This window comes from Rhinolophus hipposideros, assembly GCF_964194185.1.
Source record: "Rhinolophus hipposideros genome assembly, chromosome: 24".
NCBI classification, from domain to species: domain Eukaryota; kingdom Metazoa; phylum Chordata; class Mammalia; order Chiroptera; family Rhinolophidae; genus Rhinolophus; species Rhinolophus hipposideros.
Window position 1 is genome coordinate 19,964,325 of NC_138070.1, and position 16,447 is coordinate 19,980,771.

General features: G+C 44.5%; 1 protein-coding gene across 4 annotated transcripts in view; it reads right to left on the reverse strand.

Annotated features, from left to right (window-relative positions):
- Positions 1 to 2,360: 2,360 nt before the first annotated feature.
- Positions 2,361 to 16,447, reverse strand: part of EIF4ENIF1 (eukaryotic translation initiation factor 4E nuclear import factor 1) — a 42,646-nt gene continuing 28,559 nt past the window's right edge. For all 4 annotated transcript variants that reach the window (XM_081036506.1, XM_081036504.1, XM_081036507.1 and 1 more), the window contains exons 8-19: positions 15,983 to 16,118; positions 15,599 to 15,778; positions 14,503 to 14,735; positions 11,850 to 11,921; positions 11,238 to 11,421; positions 10,209 to 10,288; positions 9,721 to 9,860; positions 7,178 to 7,262; positions 5,646 to 5,778; positions 4,117 to 4,461; positions 3,676 to 3,840; positions 2,361 to 3,094 (exon numbers count right to left, since the gene is read on the reverse strand). In XM_081036506.1, the coding sequence (XP_080892632.1) occupies positions 2,853 to 3,094; positions 3,676 to 3,840; positions 4,117 to 4,461; positions 5,646 to 5,778; positions 7,178 to 7,262; positions 9,721 to 9,860; positions 10,209 to 10,288; positions 11,238 to 11,421; positions 11,850 to 11,921; positions 14,503 to 14,735; positions 15,599 to 15,778; positions 15,983 to 16,118 (1,995 nt within the window). In that variant the 3' untranslated portion in view covers positions 2,361 to 2,852. The remainder of the gene's footprint in view (positions 3,095 to 3,675; positions 3,841 to 4,116; positions 4,462 to 5,645; positions 5,779 to 7,177; positions 7,263 to 9,720; positions 9,861 to 10,208; positions 10,289 to 11,237; positions 11,422 to 11,849; positions 11,922 to 14,502; positions 14,736 to 15,598; positions 15,779 to 15,982; positions 16,119 to 16,447) is intronic.

A 16,447-nucleotide genomic window follows, 5' to 3' on the forward strand; every position in this document is an offset into this window, starting at 1 on the left:
TAAGTTATCTTTGTTCCTGGATTGTGTCTGTGCACGTCTCTTTCATTTACGAAGAAGGGCCAGTGGACCTGGCTTCCCTTCCATCTTAATAAAGCCTGGCTTATAAGATACTATCTTCTGAAAGGCCAGGTTGTACTCTCCATTTTTACCTTTCACTTCTCATTCCTTACCACTGACTTCCCAAGTACCAGCTGCTCAGCTGCTTCCTTTGGGAAGCACGTGTTCTTTCCTTCTCCCTGGACCCCATCCTTATAGGCAGGTCTTCCATGAGGTTCTGTGGCCCTCTGCTGTTTGACTTTGAAGAGACCTACATCCTTAGCTTCTCTTAACATTTTGCACATCCTTCCTTCCAGCTATGATTGCTTCTAAACTTGTCTCATGCCTGCTAAGTTCCCAAAGTTGCTGCATGTAAGACATGTCTCATTAGCTGAGACATGACTTCCTCCCACTCTGAGCACTGTATCAGGCTCTTAGCTCCTGGAGGACTGCATCAGCTTCCTCTTTACCCTCTACTCCCTCTGGCTTCTGTTGTGCTATTTTTTTTTTTTTTTAAAGATTTAATTGGGGAAGGGGTACAGGACTTTATTGGGGAACTGTGTACTTCCAGGACTTTTTCCAAGTCAAGTTGTTGTCCTTTCAGTCTTAGTTGTGGAGGGTGCCGTTCAGCTTCAAGTTGTCCTTTCAGTCTTAGTTGTGGAGGGCGCAGCTCAGCTCCAGGTCCAGTTGCTGTTGCTAGTTGCAGGGGGCACAGCCCACCATCCCTTGAGGGAGTCGAACCGGCAACCTTGTGGTTGAGAGCCCACGCTCCAAGCAACTGAGCCATCTGGGAGCTCAGCGGCAGCTCAGCTCAAGGTGCCATGTTCAGTCTTAGTTGTATGGGGCGCTGCCCACCATCCCTGCAGGACTCGAGGAATTGAACCAGCAACCTTGTGGTTGAGAGCCCACTGGCCCATGTGGGAATCAAACCAGCAGCCTTCGGAGTTAGGAGCATGGAGCTCTAACCGCCTGAGCCACCGGGCCGGCCCCTGTTGTGCTATTCTTAGCAACACTCCCTTATTTCCTTCTGGCTTCATCTCACCAATCACTGGCTAAATTAGCTTTGCCCTTTATTTGGTGCCTACATTTGTTCATTTCTGTCCTTCTGGCTTCCTTCTAGAAGGAAGCCCCTACTGGCAGCTCCAACCCAATCCTCCCCACCCTATTCCTCCAAGTGTTGGTTCAACACCAAAGGGAAAGAAGTGAAAGGAAATGTGGAACTGGATTCAGGTATCTGTTCTGCCATTGTTACTTGAGACTGCCTTCTAGCTTCTATCTGTGGAAACAAAATGTTTGCAAGAAATAATCACAAATGATTATTGAGAGCAAATCCTACTGAGGGGAGGGAGGATAATGAAGCTGAAATACCAGGTAGAGACAGACCTCATGCTCAATCCATGGAGCCAGGTTTTGTTGAAAGGTGACCTGTTTTCTTATGTTCCTGGAAGTATAGGGCAGGGGTGGGCAGCTCCATGTTTATAGACAACACCCCTTACAGTCAAGACTCAGGTTGTATTTTATACCCTTGCAGTCAAAATCCAACTACCTTGCCCTTCACCTGAGAATCAGAATAGCCTTGTTATTTGACCTTCCAGCCTAAAGTCAAAGTAACTGAACGCCCTAAGTGGGCAAGTATCGAGAACTTGGGAAAATTCAGTTGAGGAGCTTGAGAAATAAGTACAATCACCTCAGATCAGTAGGACCAAAAAACCTTTGATCAGGAAAGGGGACTCAACACCACAGCTATAGTATTCTGGTAGAATCCTGTTCTCCAATGCTGTGCATGTAATTAAGGTGAACAATGAAAACAACTGAGCTGGAGAATGAGATACAGAACACAAGGAATCACTTACTAGGCATCAGAGCCTCCAGAGAAGTTCTATATGGAAAAAAATTAATGGACTGAATCAGAACTCTGAGGCCCTGTTTTTCCCTATAGGGGACTTTGAGCTGAACAGGATGCCAACAAACTATTTACTTTTGCTCCAGTAAACGTGGATTTGTTTGGGAGAAACTACCATATATATGATTACCCAATAAACAAATTGCTTTCACTAGGTCATTTAACCTTAGGAAATGCTCGCTATAATCTGGTATTAGCCACAAGGCTACCTAATAGCATCAAGCCCAAAATAAATTTACCCATTGGGGTCTTAAGGCTCAAGAAAGAAGGCCATAGCTTCCTCCTCCTAAATGAGATCAAGTTCAATGCCTTGAGTTTTAAAGAAAAATTAAAGCTTTAGATCATTTCCCTCAAGGAACCTACTGGGCCTTATGCATCCCTTCAAGAAGGGATTCAGGGAGAAATAATGCCATTCACTTCATTCAGACACAGCATATGCAATTTTAATCGACCAAAAGAAAACCCCAAATTTACAGGTGAAAGAAATCCAAACTTGACACAGGCCTACCTAACAGCTACTTTTATGTACAGCTGTATAAGTTCAAAAAACCTATCCTATATGTATATACAAAAGTTGTTTATACACAGGTCTGTACATAAGGGTCTATACATTTATTTCCTTAGAACCCTTAGGTGCCACCTCTTGGTTAAGACACCAACACTTCATTCACATATCTTACAAAAAAAGAAAGACTGTTTTTAGTACTGCAGCCTGTATTCAGTCCATGTCGGCTTTACTCAATTGGTTAAGATCTCTCCATCATGCAGACCTCACCAGAGGCCTAGGCCCCCCGAAACAGTTTTGCAGAGAGTGCGCCAAAGTAAAAGCCTGTAAACCAACCCGAGAGGAGGAGGCAGAGTCCTGACCAGGGAGCCGCCACAGGCCCAGGCTCAGTGAGCCTGCCTCCGCTGCTCACTGGCGGTATTCTAATTCATCCACACTGATGACTTTGGCGGGCATGGAGGGCAGGGGCTGCTGCAGCACATCTGAGCCAAACCATTTAGCAAGGCCCACTGGGGAGCTGCTCCTCTGGCTGGGGCGGTGCTCCAGCTGGGAGTGCATGTGGGGCAAGCCTGACCGGTTGGGCACATTCTGAGCGGTCGTCTGAGCACTGACAGCAGCTGCCTGGGAACCAGAGCCTGGAGGATGAAGAGCTGTGGGGAGGAGGAGGAAGGGGTGGTTATTCAGAGCATGGGGGGGGAGCAGTTCTAGACCAAGCCCTGCTTCACTCAAACCCTATCCGTAAAACTCCACACAGAGTTCTTTACCAAATGACTTATCCTGGGGCTTCTTAAGGAAATTGCATTGCAAGATGCCAGAAGATAAAACCTTGGAAAGCTGAGCTATTCCAGAGCCATCACACTGGGAACCCATCGTAGGTGCCATGACCCCTATTCCCACAGCAAGCAGCCATATCACAGAAGCACTAACATCAGCTGGTGAGATGGCATCTACTCTGGGCATCGGAAGGGTGCTCAGCCTCATCTCTTAAGGGGCAAAGGACAAAAGCCAGAGCACACCTGGCTCTCCCCCCGTTTCACAGGAACAGGAATTTCAAATCCCATAGAGGTTGGTTTACTTCACCCTATTCTCTGGTAAAACCCTTATCTCAGTCTTTCTAGGAGAAGTTCAAGAATGAATTGTCAGTGTCAATTCACCCTTCACTGGAAACTGGTTTAAGGCTTGAAGCCTAGTCAGCCCGTCCCCAGCTCACCTGGCCCGTTGCTGCACCCACCTGAGCGCTGGAGCTGCTGTTGCATCACTGCCAGGTGCAGCGGGGTCCCAGGACGAGGGTTCAGGAGAGGGTGATTAGCGGCAGGTAAAGGGTAAAAGGGTTGACCCAGGATTGGGCCGGATATTCCCTGTAAATGAGTCAGATCCATTCCAGGAGGAAGCACGCCTGTTGTTGGGCAGAGAGAAGAAACTGGTGAGAAGTACTCTTTACCTGGGAATTTTCAAGCTCGACTGTACAGTTTTGCTGATCTGAAAGTTTATTAACAGTAAAGGATGTTCAAACTAGGTTTCTAATCTTTTAACGGACTAAGGGATGGATTGGACTCACTGCCCACCAGTTAGATGGAAAAATCTAGTAACATCTTTCTAGGGATGAAAACCTCCCACAGTATGGCACTTGGTCAGTTCCAGCAACTGTTGTCACGGCAGGTCAGAAACTCACCAGCTTGGAGCAAACTTGGAAGATGCTGCGGATGTACTCCCTGGGCCAGCATCCTTTGGACCAAGCCTGGGTGAAGCTGGTGAGCTGGCCGCACGATTGGGACATGGGGCACAAGGGGGACTTGATGGACAGGGCGGAGAAAAGGGGCTCCTGGAACCGGGGATGCTAAGGTGGGTGTTTTTCTCCCAGGTGCTTTAGGCCGGTAATCCTGTTCTTTGGTGTAACGGTTGGTCTGGGACAGTGGGGTGGGACACGAAGACCGCTGCAGCGCCGACAGTTTGGGGTTCGTAGTGGGGGAAGAGTCTCGATCAGCACTGGGCACAGAGTTGGCTGAGAGCAGGTTCTCTGTAAGGAGCCAGACAGAACATTTTGGTGTTGGCAGACGTCTCCCAAACACTGTCCTCCCAATGATCCAGGAAATCCCATTCCTTAGAAAGCTCACAATCCTTATTTGATCCCCTCAACAAATTTAGATGATTGCATGATAGGGAACATCGTTTGCCTTGTGAATAGGCCCAGTCAAGACCGTTGGGGTAAGTCAGGGACAGAGCTGGGACTAGACCCCAAGTTTTCCCGTCTCCAACACTTGGTTGGAATTGAGTTTGTTTTTGCTAAACTCTAAAATCCCAAGGGCTCTAAAGTTAAAAATGACACAACTCTTAAGATACCCACATCTTTACTCTTATAATCTCCCAACCCAGGAATAGCTGTGGCCAAGGGGGCCTGGCTTGTCAGGCCTGGTGGTCTAACTCAGCTGGCACCTTGCTCTGCCCGTGGCTGGGGTCTGGTGTGTGGGGAGCTGGGCCTGTCCTGGTCAGCTGTTTGGGGTTCATATGCTTTTCAGCCCAAGGGGAAAAGCAAGTCAGAGTAAACGTATGCAAATCCATCACAACAGAAAGTTGAAATAACAATTACAGGCTGGTAAAGGAATCTTAACTGCCTTTTAGTGGGACGAACAGGATGTCCTTGTTTCCCCAGAAGCTTTCTCACAGGCGAACAGCTCTCCCACCAACACGAGACCTGTACAGCCCTAACTTATTACAATCTGTTTCACCATGACCTTAACAGTCTGACCCGCAACTCCTAAGAGCCTCTCACATTTCTATATACTTCTAAACGGCTCTCCGAACTTGCTATGTGCTTCACCTATTGCAGATTTTGTTGTACACTTAGTCTCCATAGACTGGAGAGAAACTTCCAGAAGTAAAATTGGTTGAACTATATAAATTTGTCAAATGTACTAACAGTTCCACTTTGAGGCCTAAATAAGGATCCGAGACTAAAGCTCCTTCCTTCCTGTCTAGAACTAGCACTCATAACAATACTGTTAGAGTGATGAGAATTTTCAAGTGGCTAAGCGCCTGTGAGCTGGACTAGCCCTTCTCACTGTCAAATGCAGAATGTGGCCCAGAGCAGTCGGCGTCTGCCCGGGGCTGTGCCGAGAACTGGGTCAGGCTGCTCAGCACTCCAGCCCATGCACCCTGTCACGTATGTTCTTGAGCAGTGTACCCGCCACAGCTCTGCAGTACCTTCACTGGCTTTCTGAGTGTCCTCTTTACTGTCACCAAGAGCTGCTTTCCCAGACGCTGGTTCCTCCTTGCTTTTCTCTTTGCTCTCGTACATCTTACGAATCACTGAGGTAGGGGTGAAGGAAGGAGAAAGCTGCAGAGACACACAATTAGTATCAGCACATTTTCTAAATGCCTTTCCCTAATCAAGCCACGATTAACTGGCCAAACTACTCAGCAAGCTGACGAGTCCCCTTATGGCTACACGGGGTTAGAGGCCAACTCCAAGGTGCTGGTTTCTAGCTATTGGAGGAAAAGAAACAGGATGGGCCATATACATGGTCCCTGTTGCTCACAACTCACTTTCATCAAAACCTGGACTCAGCTGTAACATAAAGGGAGTTAAAGCACAGAGCGCTTTAACCCACCTACATCTGAGGTGACGGAGACCTGCCTATGCAGCTGCCACCTCCCCAGCCAGGGCACTGGGCTGGGAAGAGGCAAGAACATAGCAGAAGTATATCCTGGAGCTGTAGACCTTCTAGGTGGGAAAGGACATTTTAGAGACAACCTCAGAGCCTACATTTCTTTACACAGCAAGTCCCCGCTTAACACTGTTGACAGCTGTGACTTTAAGCAAACGACGTGTATTGAAACCAATTTTACCAGAGGCTAATTGATATAAACAAGAGTTAAGTTCCTACGGCGTCCCATCAACGTTATAAACAAACGACACTGAATGAAACATTATTCGAGGGCCTGCTGTACTCCTGGTGCTTCCCATCTTAGCTACCAGAAAATCCAAAATTATCTTACCGTTCTCCTCAGCCACTAGGACTCACCATTTGGGGTCCTTTTTTCCACCTCTTCACTGCTGATTTCTACTTTGATGATTTATTATGCATGCAACTATTATCATTAACCAACCCCAAATCCGAGGTTGGTTTAGAAAAGCTCCTTCGGGACCCTGTCTTCAAGGTGCTTAGTGCAAAGACTCACTTGGGGTCCTGAAGCAAAGTAAGTTTTCCCCGTGTCTATCAGCTTTGACTAGGTGATAAAAACATGTGGGGAAGGAAACTTTAAAAACTAAATAATGCCAGTACATCAGTCAGTTGTAAAACTAGACTTGTCACCACAAATAAGCAAACCCCTCTGTTCCAGATATACTTTATATCACTAAGACCTAAATCTGAATTCATTAACTCACCATGTTTCACTGGACATCCCAGGATCTGACCCCACTCACCCCAACCGCCTCACCTTCTGTCTTTCACCCCTTTCCTCCCCACTTCAACTGTTCACCTGTTTGAACATGCTACATAACTCGTGTGCTCCAGCCATACTCGTCTATCTGCTGGAACACACTTTCCCCAATGTAGGGGCCTTCACTAGAATCCTAAGAGTTAGACAGTATCCTGAAAGGAGAAAGCTTAATAAACAGACAGTTATTCCTGTGGAAGGCACTCAGGACATCTGGGCTTCCCAGTGATACAACAAGCACAGCCCAACAGGGAGAAGCTTAGAAGTCATTCACCAAGGCAAAGGTCACTGACCATGCTTGTGATGGAGGCAGCGGGAGCAGGGGAAGAGGAATTCCCTCTGTGCACGGGTGCTGGTGACTTGGTCACTCGCTGTTGCCTGTGAACAAACCAAGTATCAGTGTGAGCCCCAATATGCTCAAACTCCAAGTCCTAAAACCATGAAAACACTCAAGACCAGTGGCCTAGGACTTTAACATCCTGTTTCCCTTTTCCAATTCAATTTCCCAAGCATTTAATAGGTGTCTAAATACACAAAAACACGTGCTAAGTTCTGAGGGAAGACAAACGCTAACTGAAACCGAGTCCTGGCCTTGCAAGAATTCTCGTCTAGTTGAGGAGACACTTACTAACCTAGGACAAACCAAGGCATGCAGATGTTAGGTACCAGCAAGATATAATGGGGAAATGAGGGGCAGAAGGAATGAAAGGATACTTCTATTGGACTCTGGGAAAGCTGCTCTGGGGAGGAGCTGCATTAAACTGGTTTTGACCAATGAGAGTCTGCAAGATGGAGAACAATGATTCAGGTAGAAGGAACAGGTCCAGGGACTTGGGAAGGCAGTGGGAAGGTAGGGTTACCCGGGGCTGGTGGAGTTTACTTGCAGACTATTTCCGTTCAAATCACTGGTTCAAATCAAACAGGGTGCCGACAGTTTCAGCTACTTTAAGACCTAGTTACATGCAGCATTTCCCCACCACTCCCAGTCTACACACAAGGCTGATCGCAGGCCTCCCAAATAAAGTTTAAAAGAACAGACTTCTTTTAATGTCCCCAGACATTCTACCTTAACTTGAAAGAAAACAGGAAACAGCTGATGAAGATATAAACAGGCAGAGAGAAGAATGAATTATGTGAGCCCGAGTGAAATTATGGGAGGCTAATGACAGCTTCACTGCATCTCAACCATGTCAGACCGTGCCCCACAAAAGCCAAAGGCCAAGGATAGTCCATGATTCTGGAAGTTATTCTGAATCATAAGCAGATGGGAATCCTAAACCCATGGCTTTTTTCCAGTCTGTACCAGGTAAGCCCCGCTGCTGCCATATTGAGAGTCTGAATATGATAACGAGGGGAAAGATCAGTAGTGTTGTGTGAGTAAGATGTGAACCCCAACTCAGGTGGTCCTGATGACCTAGAGTTTACTCCTCCTGACAGACATGCTTGAGGACCAACTCTATGCTAGACGCTCTTCTAGGTGCTGGGGATAGAGCAGTAAACTGGACACACACACACACACACACGATCTCTGGCCTCATTACATTCTTGTGGTCACAGAGTAGAGGGGTTACTATGAGCAGAGAGATGGATGAAAATTAAACAGTATGCTAAAAGGTGGTAAGTACAATACAAAACAAAGCAAGGCAAGGAGGAAGTCACGTCTTGGGGGCATAACCGTGTATAACGTGTTCAGGGAGGACCTGCGAGGCTGACACTGGCTCAGGTCTACTCACTAGTTTCAAGTCCGTCACACTTTAAAAACCTACGTTTCTGTATTGGTAAAATGCAGTTAGTTATCCCGTCTACCTCACAGGGTTGTTGCCAAGAGCAAATACAATTCCGGCTATCAAAAGTGTTCTCAAAGTCGACAAATCATGCCAATGAATATTAGATAACTCCATTATGCTGCAGAGAGAAATTCAGTGGCCGGGCCTCAGCAGGCCGGTCCCGAGTTGTTCAGGCTGAGGGGTACTGAGGTAGGAGGCAGTCAGGCAAGGGGACAGGGTACTGACTGGTCTCAGTGTTTTCTGAAAGTGTCAGCATAGAAACCAGCTGAAGCAGGACACTGAGACATGAATACGGAAAATTTTAAGAATCATATCAAAACATAAATACTTCTTAATTACCAAGTACTGTATGGGCAGGACTAAAATGTCCTTAAAGGCTGGACAGTGGTCACTTCTGGGGGAGAAAAAGGGGTACCACTGGGACAGGGCACATGGAGGGCTTCCGGGCAGCTAACAAGAGATTGCCTTATACTAAGCAATACATTTGTTTAATGCTGTTTTCTGTTTTATTTTACAATGTAGAAAGTACAATATTGCTAACCCCCACAACTTATGATTCATTTCATTTTACTACTTGTTGCAACTAGCAGAAAGAACAGGAAGTGAGGTCAGTAATCATTTGTTAATGGCTCTGATTAACAAACCCTCAAACCCATCAGTTCTGACCAACAAATTCTTGATCAATAAACCTGCATCCAGGGATAGTCCGATAACTTAGCGAGGAATCTACGGAGGAGGACGCTGGGTAGAGTTTTGCTTTTCATTATCTCATAAGCAAAATTGCAAATAAGGAGCAATGCTAGCTACCTTTGTAAAAATGAACCCTTTAAATCAAAAATATAAATGAAATTAAATAGGACGTAAAGCCTATGCCCATGCTGTAGAATTCAATCATGTTATTTCCTGTACTGCACATCTAGAGATAGAATTCTCACCGGATGTTGTAAACGTATGAGTGTGTACAATAGAATTACACTGTGGGGAACTCATTTGCTAACCTGAGGAAAATTAATTTGCAAATCCCCACAAGGGTAAGACCGGTAACTTACCTGTTTCTAAATCCATCTCTGGTTCTGTCCACCTGCGGTTTCCCAAAACCAGGCTGATAGAAGTTTGCTGCCTGCACTGCAAGGTCATGTGGCAAGGCCAGACCCTCCAAAGCTGCTTGTTGCAATTCAATCTGGCTCATCTGCTGACCAGAAGTGGCAGAGGAGGATCAACAGAAGAATGAAGACAGCCAATGAACTTTATATAAAGGTCTCTCTTAGAAAGATATATTTAAGCAGCAACTGAGAGAAATTAGATACTGCAACCTGACTAAATTGTGCTGCTACCCACTGAACAGGATTTTAACTATTTAAGTATGACTTTAATTGTTCACCAATTTTCTAGCCTTCACTTGAATTATAGCTGAGCCTGAATTCTAGTTTAAAAAACCACTTCCAAGAAGTATAGCAATTTAATTCTCCATCCCACAAACAACAATAAGGATGAAAAGCAAGCAATAGATTGAGTTTGAGAAAGAGCTCAGCCGGACCTGGGCTGTGACAGGGCTCATGGGCTTGCGCATGCCTTGGAATGGATCCCCAAGCAGCTGTGGTGGTCCTGGGGTGAAACCTGTGGGGAAAGTTCCAGCATCAGTGAGTGTCAAGACAGCGCATTATCCATCAGAGACACTATCACCAGTGCACGCTGCTCTTGAACGCCATCTCTTTCAGGAAGTACTGACTTCCCGGGCTGAGGGTGTCCCTCTTCTTCCATCCCCTCCCTCCCCCCAGTGGGCTAGGTGGACTTCAATCAGCACTTAATGACTCAAATTGCTGCCTTTCCCTCTTCTCCACTAAGCTGTCAGTTTTGTCCCTTTCAGAACTGAGACCTCTATCTGACAGAGAAGAACTTGTCTAGCCAGTGACTTGACCCATTATCACGAGGCAGCTGATACCAAAGTAGAGACCAGTGCCCTGAGGTGCACACTGTTTCCATTCTATGTCCCTAACTGTGGAGGAAGGTTACAAAAACTGCTTCTCAACGTATGACTGGCAGGGACCAGAGTGGCCGGAAGCCTAAAGTAGTCCAGGGTGGTAGGAACACTATGAGATTCTGCACAACACTTTGCTGAGACAGCTTTCTGGAAGTGCTTCTTCCATTCATATTCTGAATTAGTCACAAAAGCTCACAGCTAATTGCATATCAACTTCATTAGGTTGGTAGAGAGCCACCATTCCAACGTCTACTCTACCAAGAAAAAACCTAGGAAGTCAAATTAACTTTTTTGGATTGAATTCCAAAAATAAGATGACTAAAGAGCAGGATGCAATTTAGATCAATCTCAAGAGAAAAAACTAACATGAACATATTTATCTAGACGAGCCGATGGATAATAAACTACCTTCCACATTTGTGTCCCCACCACGCCCAGAAAAAAGTATAAAAAAATCCACATATTTATTTTTCAAGTCTTCAAGGATGCTGATGAAAAAAGACTGGACGAGTATAACCTTTTGGGGGGGAGGGGTACAGCGCGACAGGGACAGATAGACGGATACCTACACACAGGAGTATTTACCAATTGGCGATGGTATTCGAGGACGAAGGTAGTCTGCTGAGGCTGCTCGCGTCTGAAACACCTGTGACAGGGGAGGCGAGGGTGCCCTTTGGCCAAGCAAAGATGTTGTGGGCTCCAAGCTCCCCATAAGGCCACTCAGAAGATTGGAAGACGCAGGTCTCTGAACTGGTGGCCCCAGAAGTTCCTACAGGCAGAAAAGTCAAGTCCTTGTGAACAAACCTAGTTCTTCCTCCTAGTCAGAGGGTATGGATTCACTTTTGGAAGCCAATGAAGAATCTCCCTCCTGCCCCACTGAAGGACTTGGCACATGTCCATGCAGCACATTTCTCTGAATGTTCACCTAGCAACATCTACTGTAAGTTAGTGCTACACACACAGGTTACTTTAAATTTCCATAGAAATTGCAAACTGGAAATCAAGGGTTTACTTTGTCATCTTTTTTAGCCACCTCCCCACGCCACCCTGAGATTAACAGCAATACAGAACTAAGTCAACGACATATCCTCAGGCGACATGGCCCATCCTCTAAGGCCCAGAGCTTGCCCCCCACAAGAACCCGTTCAGAGGACGACTGTTCAGGGCCCTGAGGCCTCGGGTAAGATGAGGAAGTACCTGCAGGATGTTCTTAGGGACGGGCCGGCCCGGGCTCTCAGCAGCGGACAGCAAATGGCTTTCAAGGTTTCGCTAAAAGAGTCAGAGGAAAACTGGTTTTAACCTTCTTACACACTTCACTTTGAGATTAATTGGGGACCACAAGAAAGCATTAAAAACTCCCCGGGGAGTCAGCATGAATAGCAGAACGATGTCAAAGTCACAGAAAATTAACATAGGTCGACTTGTTCCACTGTCTCAACACATGGGTCCCAAAGATCTGGGAAAAGAATCTTCACATGTGCATGTGAAATCCAGTCACAGACCCTCAGATGAGGTCTTTTCCTCCCTGTGTTAACTCCAGTTCATTTCACTGTTTCTAACACTGTGACCAAAAGAAGGGAAAATGGTGAAATAGGGAAGCACTTACTTAGTAAAAAGTTACACATGGGAAATTTTGACAATTACAGGCTTTAATTTTCAAGGCAACCTTTGCTACCCATTATCTTTAACAAGATTTACAGACCACAGATGGTACTTAAAAGCCTAGTAAACAACATGCGGTTTTGGCCAGAGTTGTTATATTTCAGAGTTTCGTATTTCAGGAAATTTAAACTTTATTTATAAGTAAGCTGTAACAAAGGGGTCTCATATACAGGGTCAAATTCAAATCCTCCACTTATTGCTCCTCTGATGCAGCAGCAGTTACGTTTTGCATCCAACTTGCATTATTCCTGCACGTTAGTACATCATTGCGCCCACTTAGCTCTGCCTGAAGTGCCTGCTCTGGTAGTTTCCCTTCTCCTAGGTGGAGATGCCAAGGTCCACAGCAACATTGTCAGGCATGACCAATAGTCCAAAGACATCCAAGTGTTTTATCGCTGTTTTTGGAATTGGGACTCAATGCAGATGATTTTAATAAGAGATATCCTCAAGAGTCATTTAATTCCATCTAACAAAAACAAGTAGGCAACTTTATACTACAGGGCTTACTATATTTGGAGGATAGAGTATACAATTCAATTTGAAATGCAGTTTAGATTAAACCATCATGTCCTATGCTGGGGATGAAACAATATGACTGAACCTAAACAGATGGGGGAAGATCAGAAATAGTATACATAACACACACAGCAAGGTAACGAAACACTTCGTTTTAGAAGTATACTATGACTCAACATGCAAATCAAGCAGTATTTGGGGCTAATGTGCTTACTACATTACTTTCCTTGTTACTCCTTTTTCTAGGTTAAGAGTTTGTGTTCCTCTTTGCCTAGCAACTTGAATTATGTCACCCACCCCTTTATGTGCAGGTGTTTAAGGCTCATTTCGTTGGCAGACATATTTTAGAGAAATACCAACATTAAACCTTACAACTCAGAGTCAACTGTGTCAATATCAAACCCTAGAATCATATCTGAAACAAAATGTTCAAAAGCATCAGGTTACCTGTTGAATTTCCCCGCTCCCATTTCTGTACTCACTCTAAAAGAAAGAAGCTACTTACAAGAATTGACCCACACCACTGCAGTCAGCACCCAGTCACCAAGACACAAAGGTAACAAGGAAGGAGTACAGGATAGTTTGTGATATTTTAATCTGGTCTTCATTTGAAAGAACGTGTATTTAATAATTCTTTGTATGGAAATTTACTCCAAAGTAGTTTATGACAAACGTTCCCCTACAATTGGCATGGGCAGATACATAGGAATAAGTCTACCTACCCGAGATGCCTCCTTTCAGAGGTAGAGAGTCAGTCCTGGCAGTAAGACCGGGAACAATGATACTGTCTCTGTTGGAATCTCTGTCACTAACTGCTGGTCATATAGGAAACACCAAAAACCAGTTGCCTTCCCGAGGTACAATCTATCACTGCCGTAGCTAACTTGTAGTCCCCAGACAAGAAGGTGTAAGGGGAAGACAAGTGGCAAGACTCAATTTGGTAAATTTGCTATAGCTTAACTGGAATAAGTCTATGTTTTTATTATTCCGATTTACCATTTCCTTTTATTTTGTATCATCAAGGAACAGCAATACTGACACATAAGCCATGGCAGAGAACTACCCTCAAATGTGTTATGACAAAGACACCATGTGCTACACCTGACATGCGGTCACCTTTTAACTTCATGCCTAAAGGTGTTTTACAAGTTTGGAGTCACAGCTTTTTCTATCAGTAAATACAGCGTACATTTGTGTTGAAAAATCTATCCTAGATACTTTACAAATGATTTGTACCAATGCCAACTGCCTAATCAAGAAAGCTGGTAATCGCAGGTATTTGGGAATAATTAGTAGGTGTGAAAAGATCTGACTATAAAAATACAGTAAGTTATTTTAACTTAAGTAGCTGAATAAACAGAAGACTTTCTTTGGAGCTCATCCAAAAAGATATTTTTACACCTTTTTTTTTCAACAGTGACTTAAAGTTATGTCTGAATCTTTTAATCTTTATACTGTCACCCACAATATATACAGATTAACGACAAATCTTTCCCTAGTAATAAATAGGATGGCGATAATTAAAGAACACACAAAAGCATCAAGGACTAAGTGACTACTAAAGAATTTCCAACTTACTCAGAATACCTTTTTAAAAATCCATTTATTGTGGTGGGAAGTGCAATAGAAGAGGGAAAAGGAGGAAAGGCTGGGGTTTGTGCCAAATACTTACGCTGACTTTGGGCTGAGAAGGCAAAGTCCCACTTGCCTTCATGGTGCTCACTAGCTTGTTGAATGCAGTCATATCTCCATCTTTTTTGAGCTGTCGATTGCTGGTTACAGCACTCAGGGTCTCCTCTAAGTGTTCTGCCATGAAGGGAGTTGAATTCTTCACTTGCTGGTCCATCTTCAAGCCCTTGAGCCCTGCTTCTACCTCTTCCACTGAAAGCACAACCCCTGAATGTGCTGAAAAGGTTGAGAAAGTCCAGGTTAAGCCAAGCAAAGGACTATGTGGTAGGAATTCTCTTTGGCTATCATGATGGTTAAGGTGAAAATAAAAAAGGCTGACACCAAAAACAGACGAATTGAAGACACTTAAAATCACTGTTGCTCAGTGGGAATAAGGCCATAATTGCATACTTAGTAAGAGATGGTATAAACTAACCTAAAATGTTTAGGTGCTAGAAACGGGGAGACCACAACCATGGGGTGCTATGCTTTAAGACTCGACAAGATCAAGCAGATGGCCTTTGGACAGGAGCCCACCGTTCTCCCAGAATTCCAGCATTCTGAATAAACCTGCTTTTCTTTCTACCAAAAAAATTAAAAAGAAAAAGAAAACAAAGACATGACAAGATCCCGTCGCACATCCTGCAGGAGGATCTCTACAATGAGTCTTCTGGAGACTTGTTACCAGGGACAGGAATCCCAGCAGCTCACCATCAGCAAGACTGTTACCAGCACCATGGTTATTATCTCACTCAGGTTCTATGTTGAGGGCTTATAACCTAAGCAGGAACATGGCAGATTGGGGCAAAGATGTGAGGAGCTGTCACGTTAGGAGGATTATACCATTCACTGGTGTCATAATTAGGCTCCAGGTAAGAAAGAAGACTTGGTGGAAAAGTTCTTATCACAAGGCCCATGACCCACTGACTACAGGTTCTCAAAGAGGTGCTACTGTTTGATAGAAAGCTTTTTTTTAAAGAACATTAAATGAAACCCACCATCTATTTGACTTTTGATGAAATAGTATGTTAGATTTAACTGCCTTAAGACAACATTGAAGCTTTTTCAGATACCTAAAGCAGACTCTAATAAACACTTACAGCTCTCTTTAAGTTTTTCTTTATTTGCAGAAAGGCTGGAAAGAAGAGGTTTTAAATCCACTTTGGCTTTCTGTAGCATTTCCAAAATATCCACTTTATTTTCAGCATGGTCTTCCAATGGTATAGGAGCAAAATAATTCCCCGAATTCTGCCCAGGAGAGAGGATGGCTTGTTCCAGACCTAATATTTCAAGTACATATATTGATAATTGGTGTCAATACAGCACAGAAACATATCTTCAACAGTATTAAAAGGACACAAATTAAAGATTTTACTATCCAGAGATCCTTTAACCCTAATGGACCCCCGATTAATGAAGACAGAATGAACAATGTCAGAGAAAGCTCAAGTCTATGTCCAAGGCCAGAATCTGAAGCCATTTACCTGCAAGTCTCTCCAGTTCTTCATGTGGTGTTGACCCAAGACTGCTGGATCGGCTTCCTGATCGGCTTGGGTTAGAGAACCACCTACTGAACCGACTGGCAGAGACTGACCCTTCTCCCAAAACATCTTCTATCATCTAAAGGGAAATACAGAAGGAGCTAAGACAATAGTTTCGAAGTGAAAAGGACAAGAAGATTCAAATTTTAAGAAAGGGTCACTTACTTTGAAACTTCCTTTGAAGCAGCTGATCTGAAGGTAAACACCCTCAGAACTTAGGATTTTGAACATCTTTAATTTTTCTTCCTCTCCTGGGTCATTTCTGAGTAACCCAAACTCGGGCATAACCAACCATGCACTTTCTAAGCATATAAAGCAAAACCTCTGGGCCACAGAAAGCATTTTCGTTTTCTATCCTTTGCCTCATTAAAAAATCCATGAACTACTGAGTTCTGAGAGGACATAGTT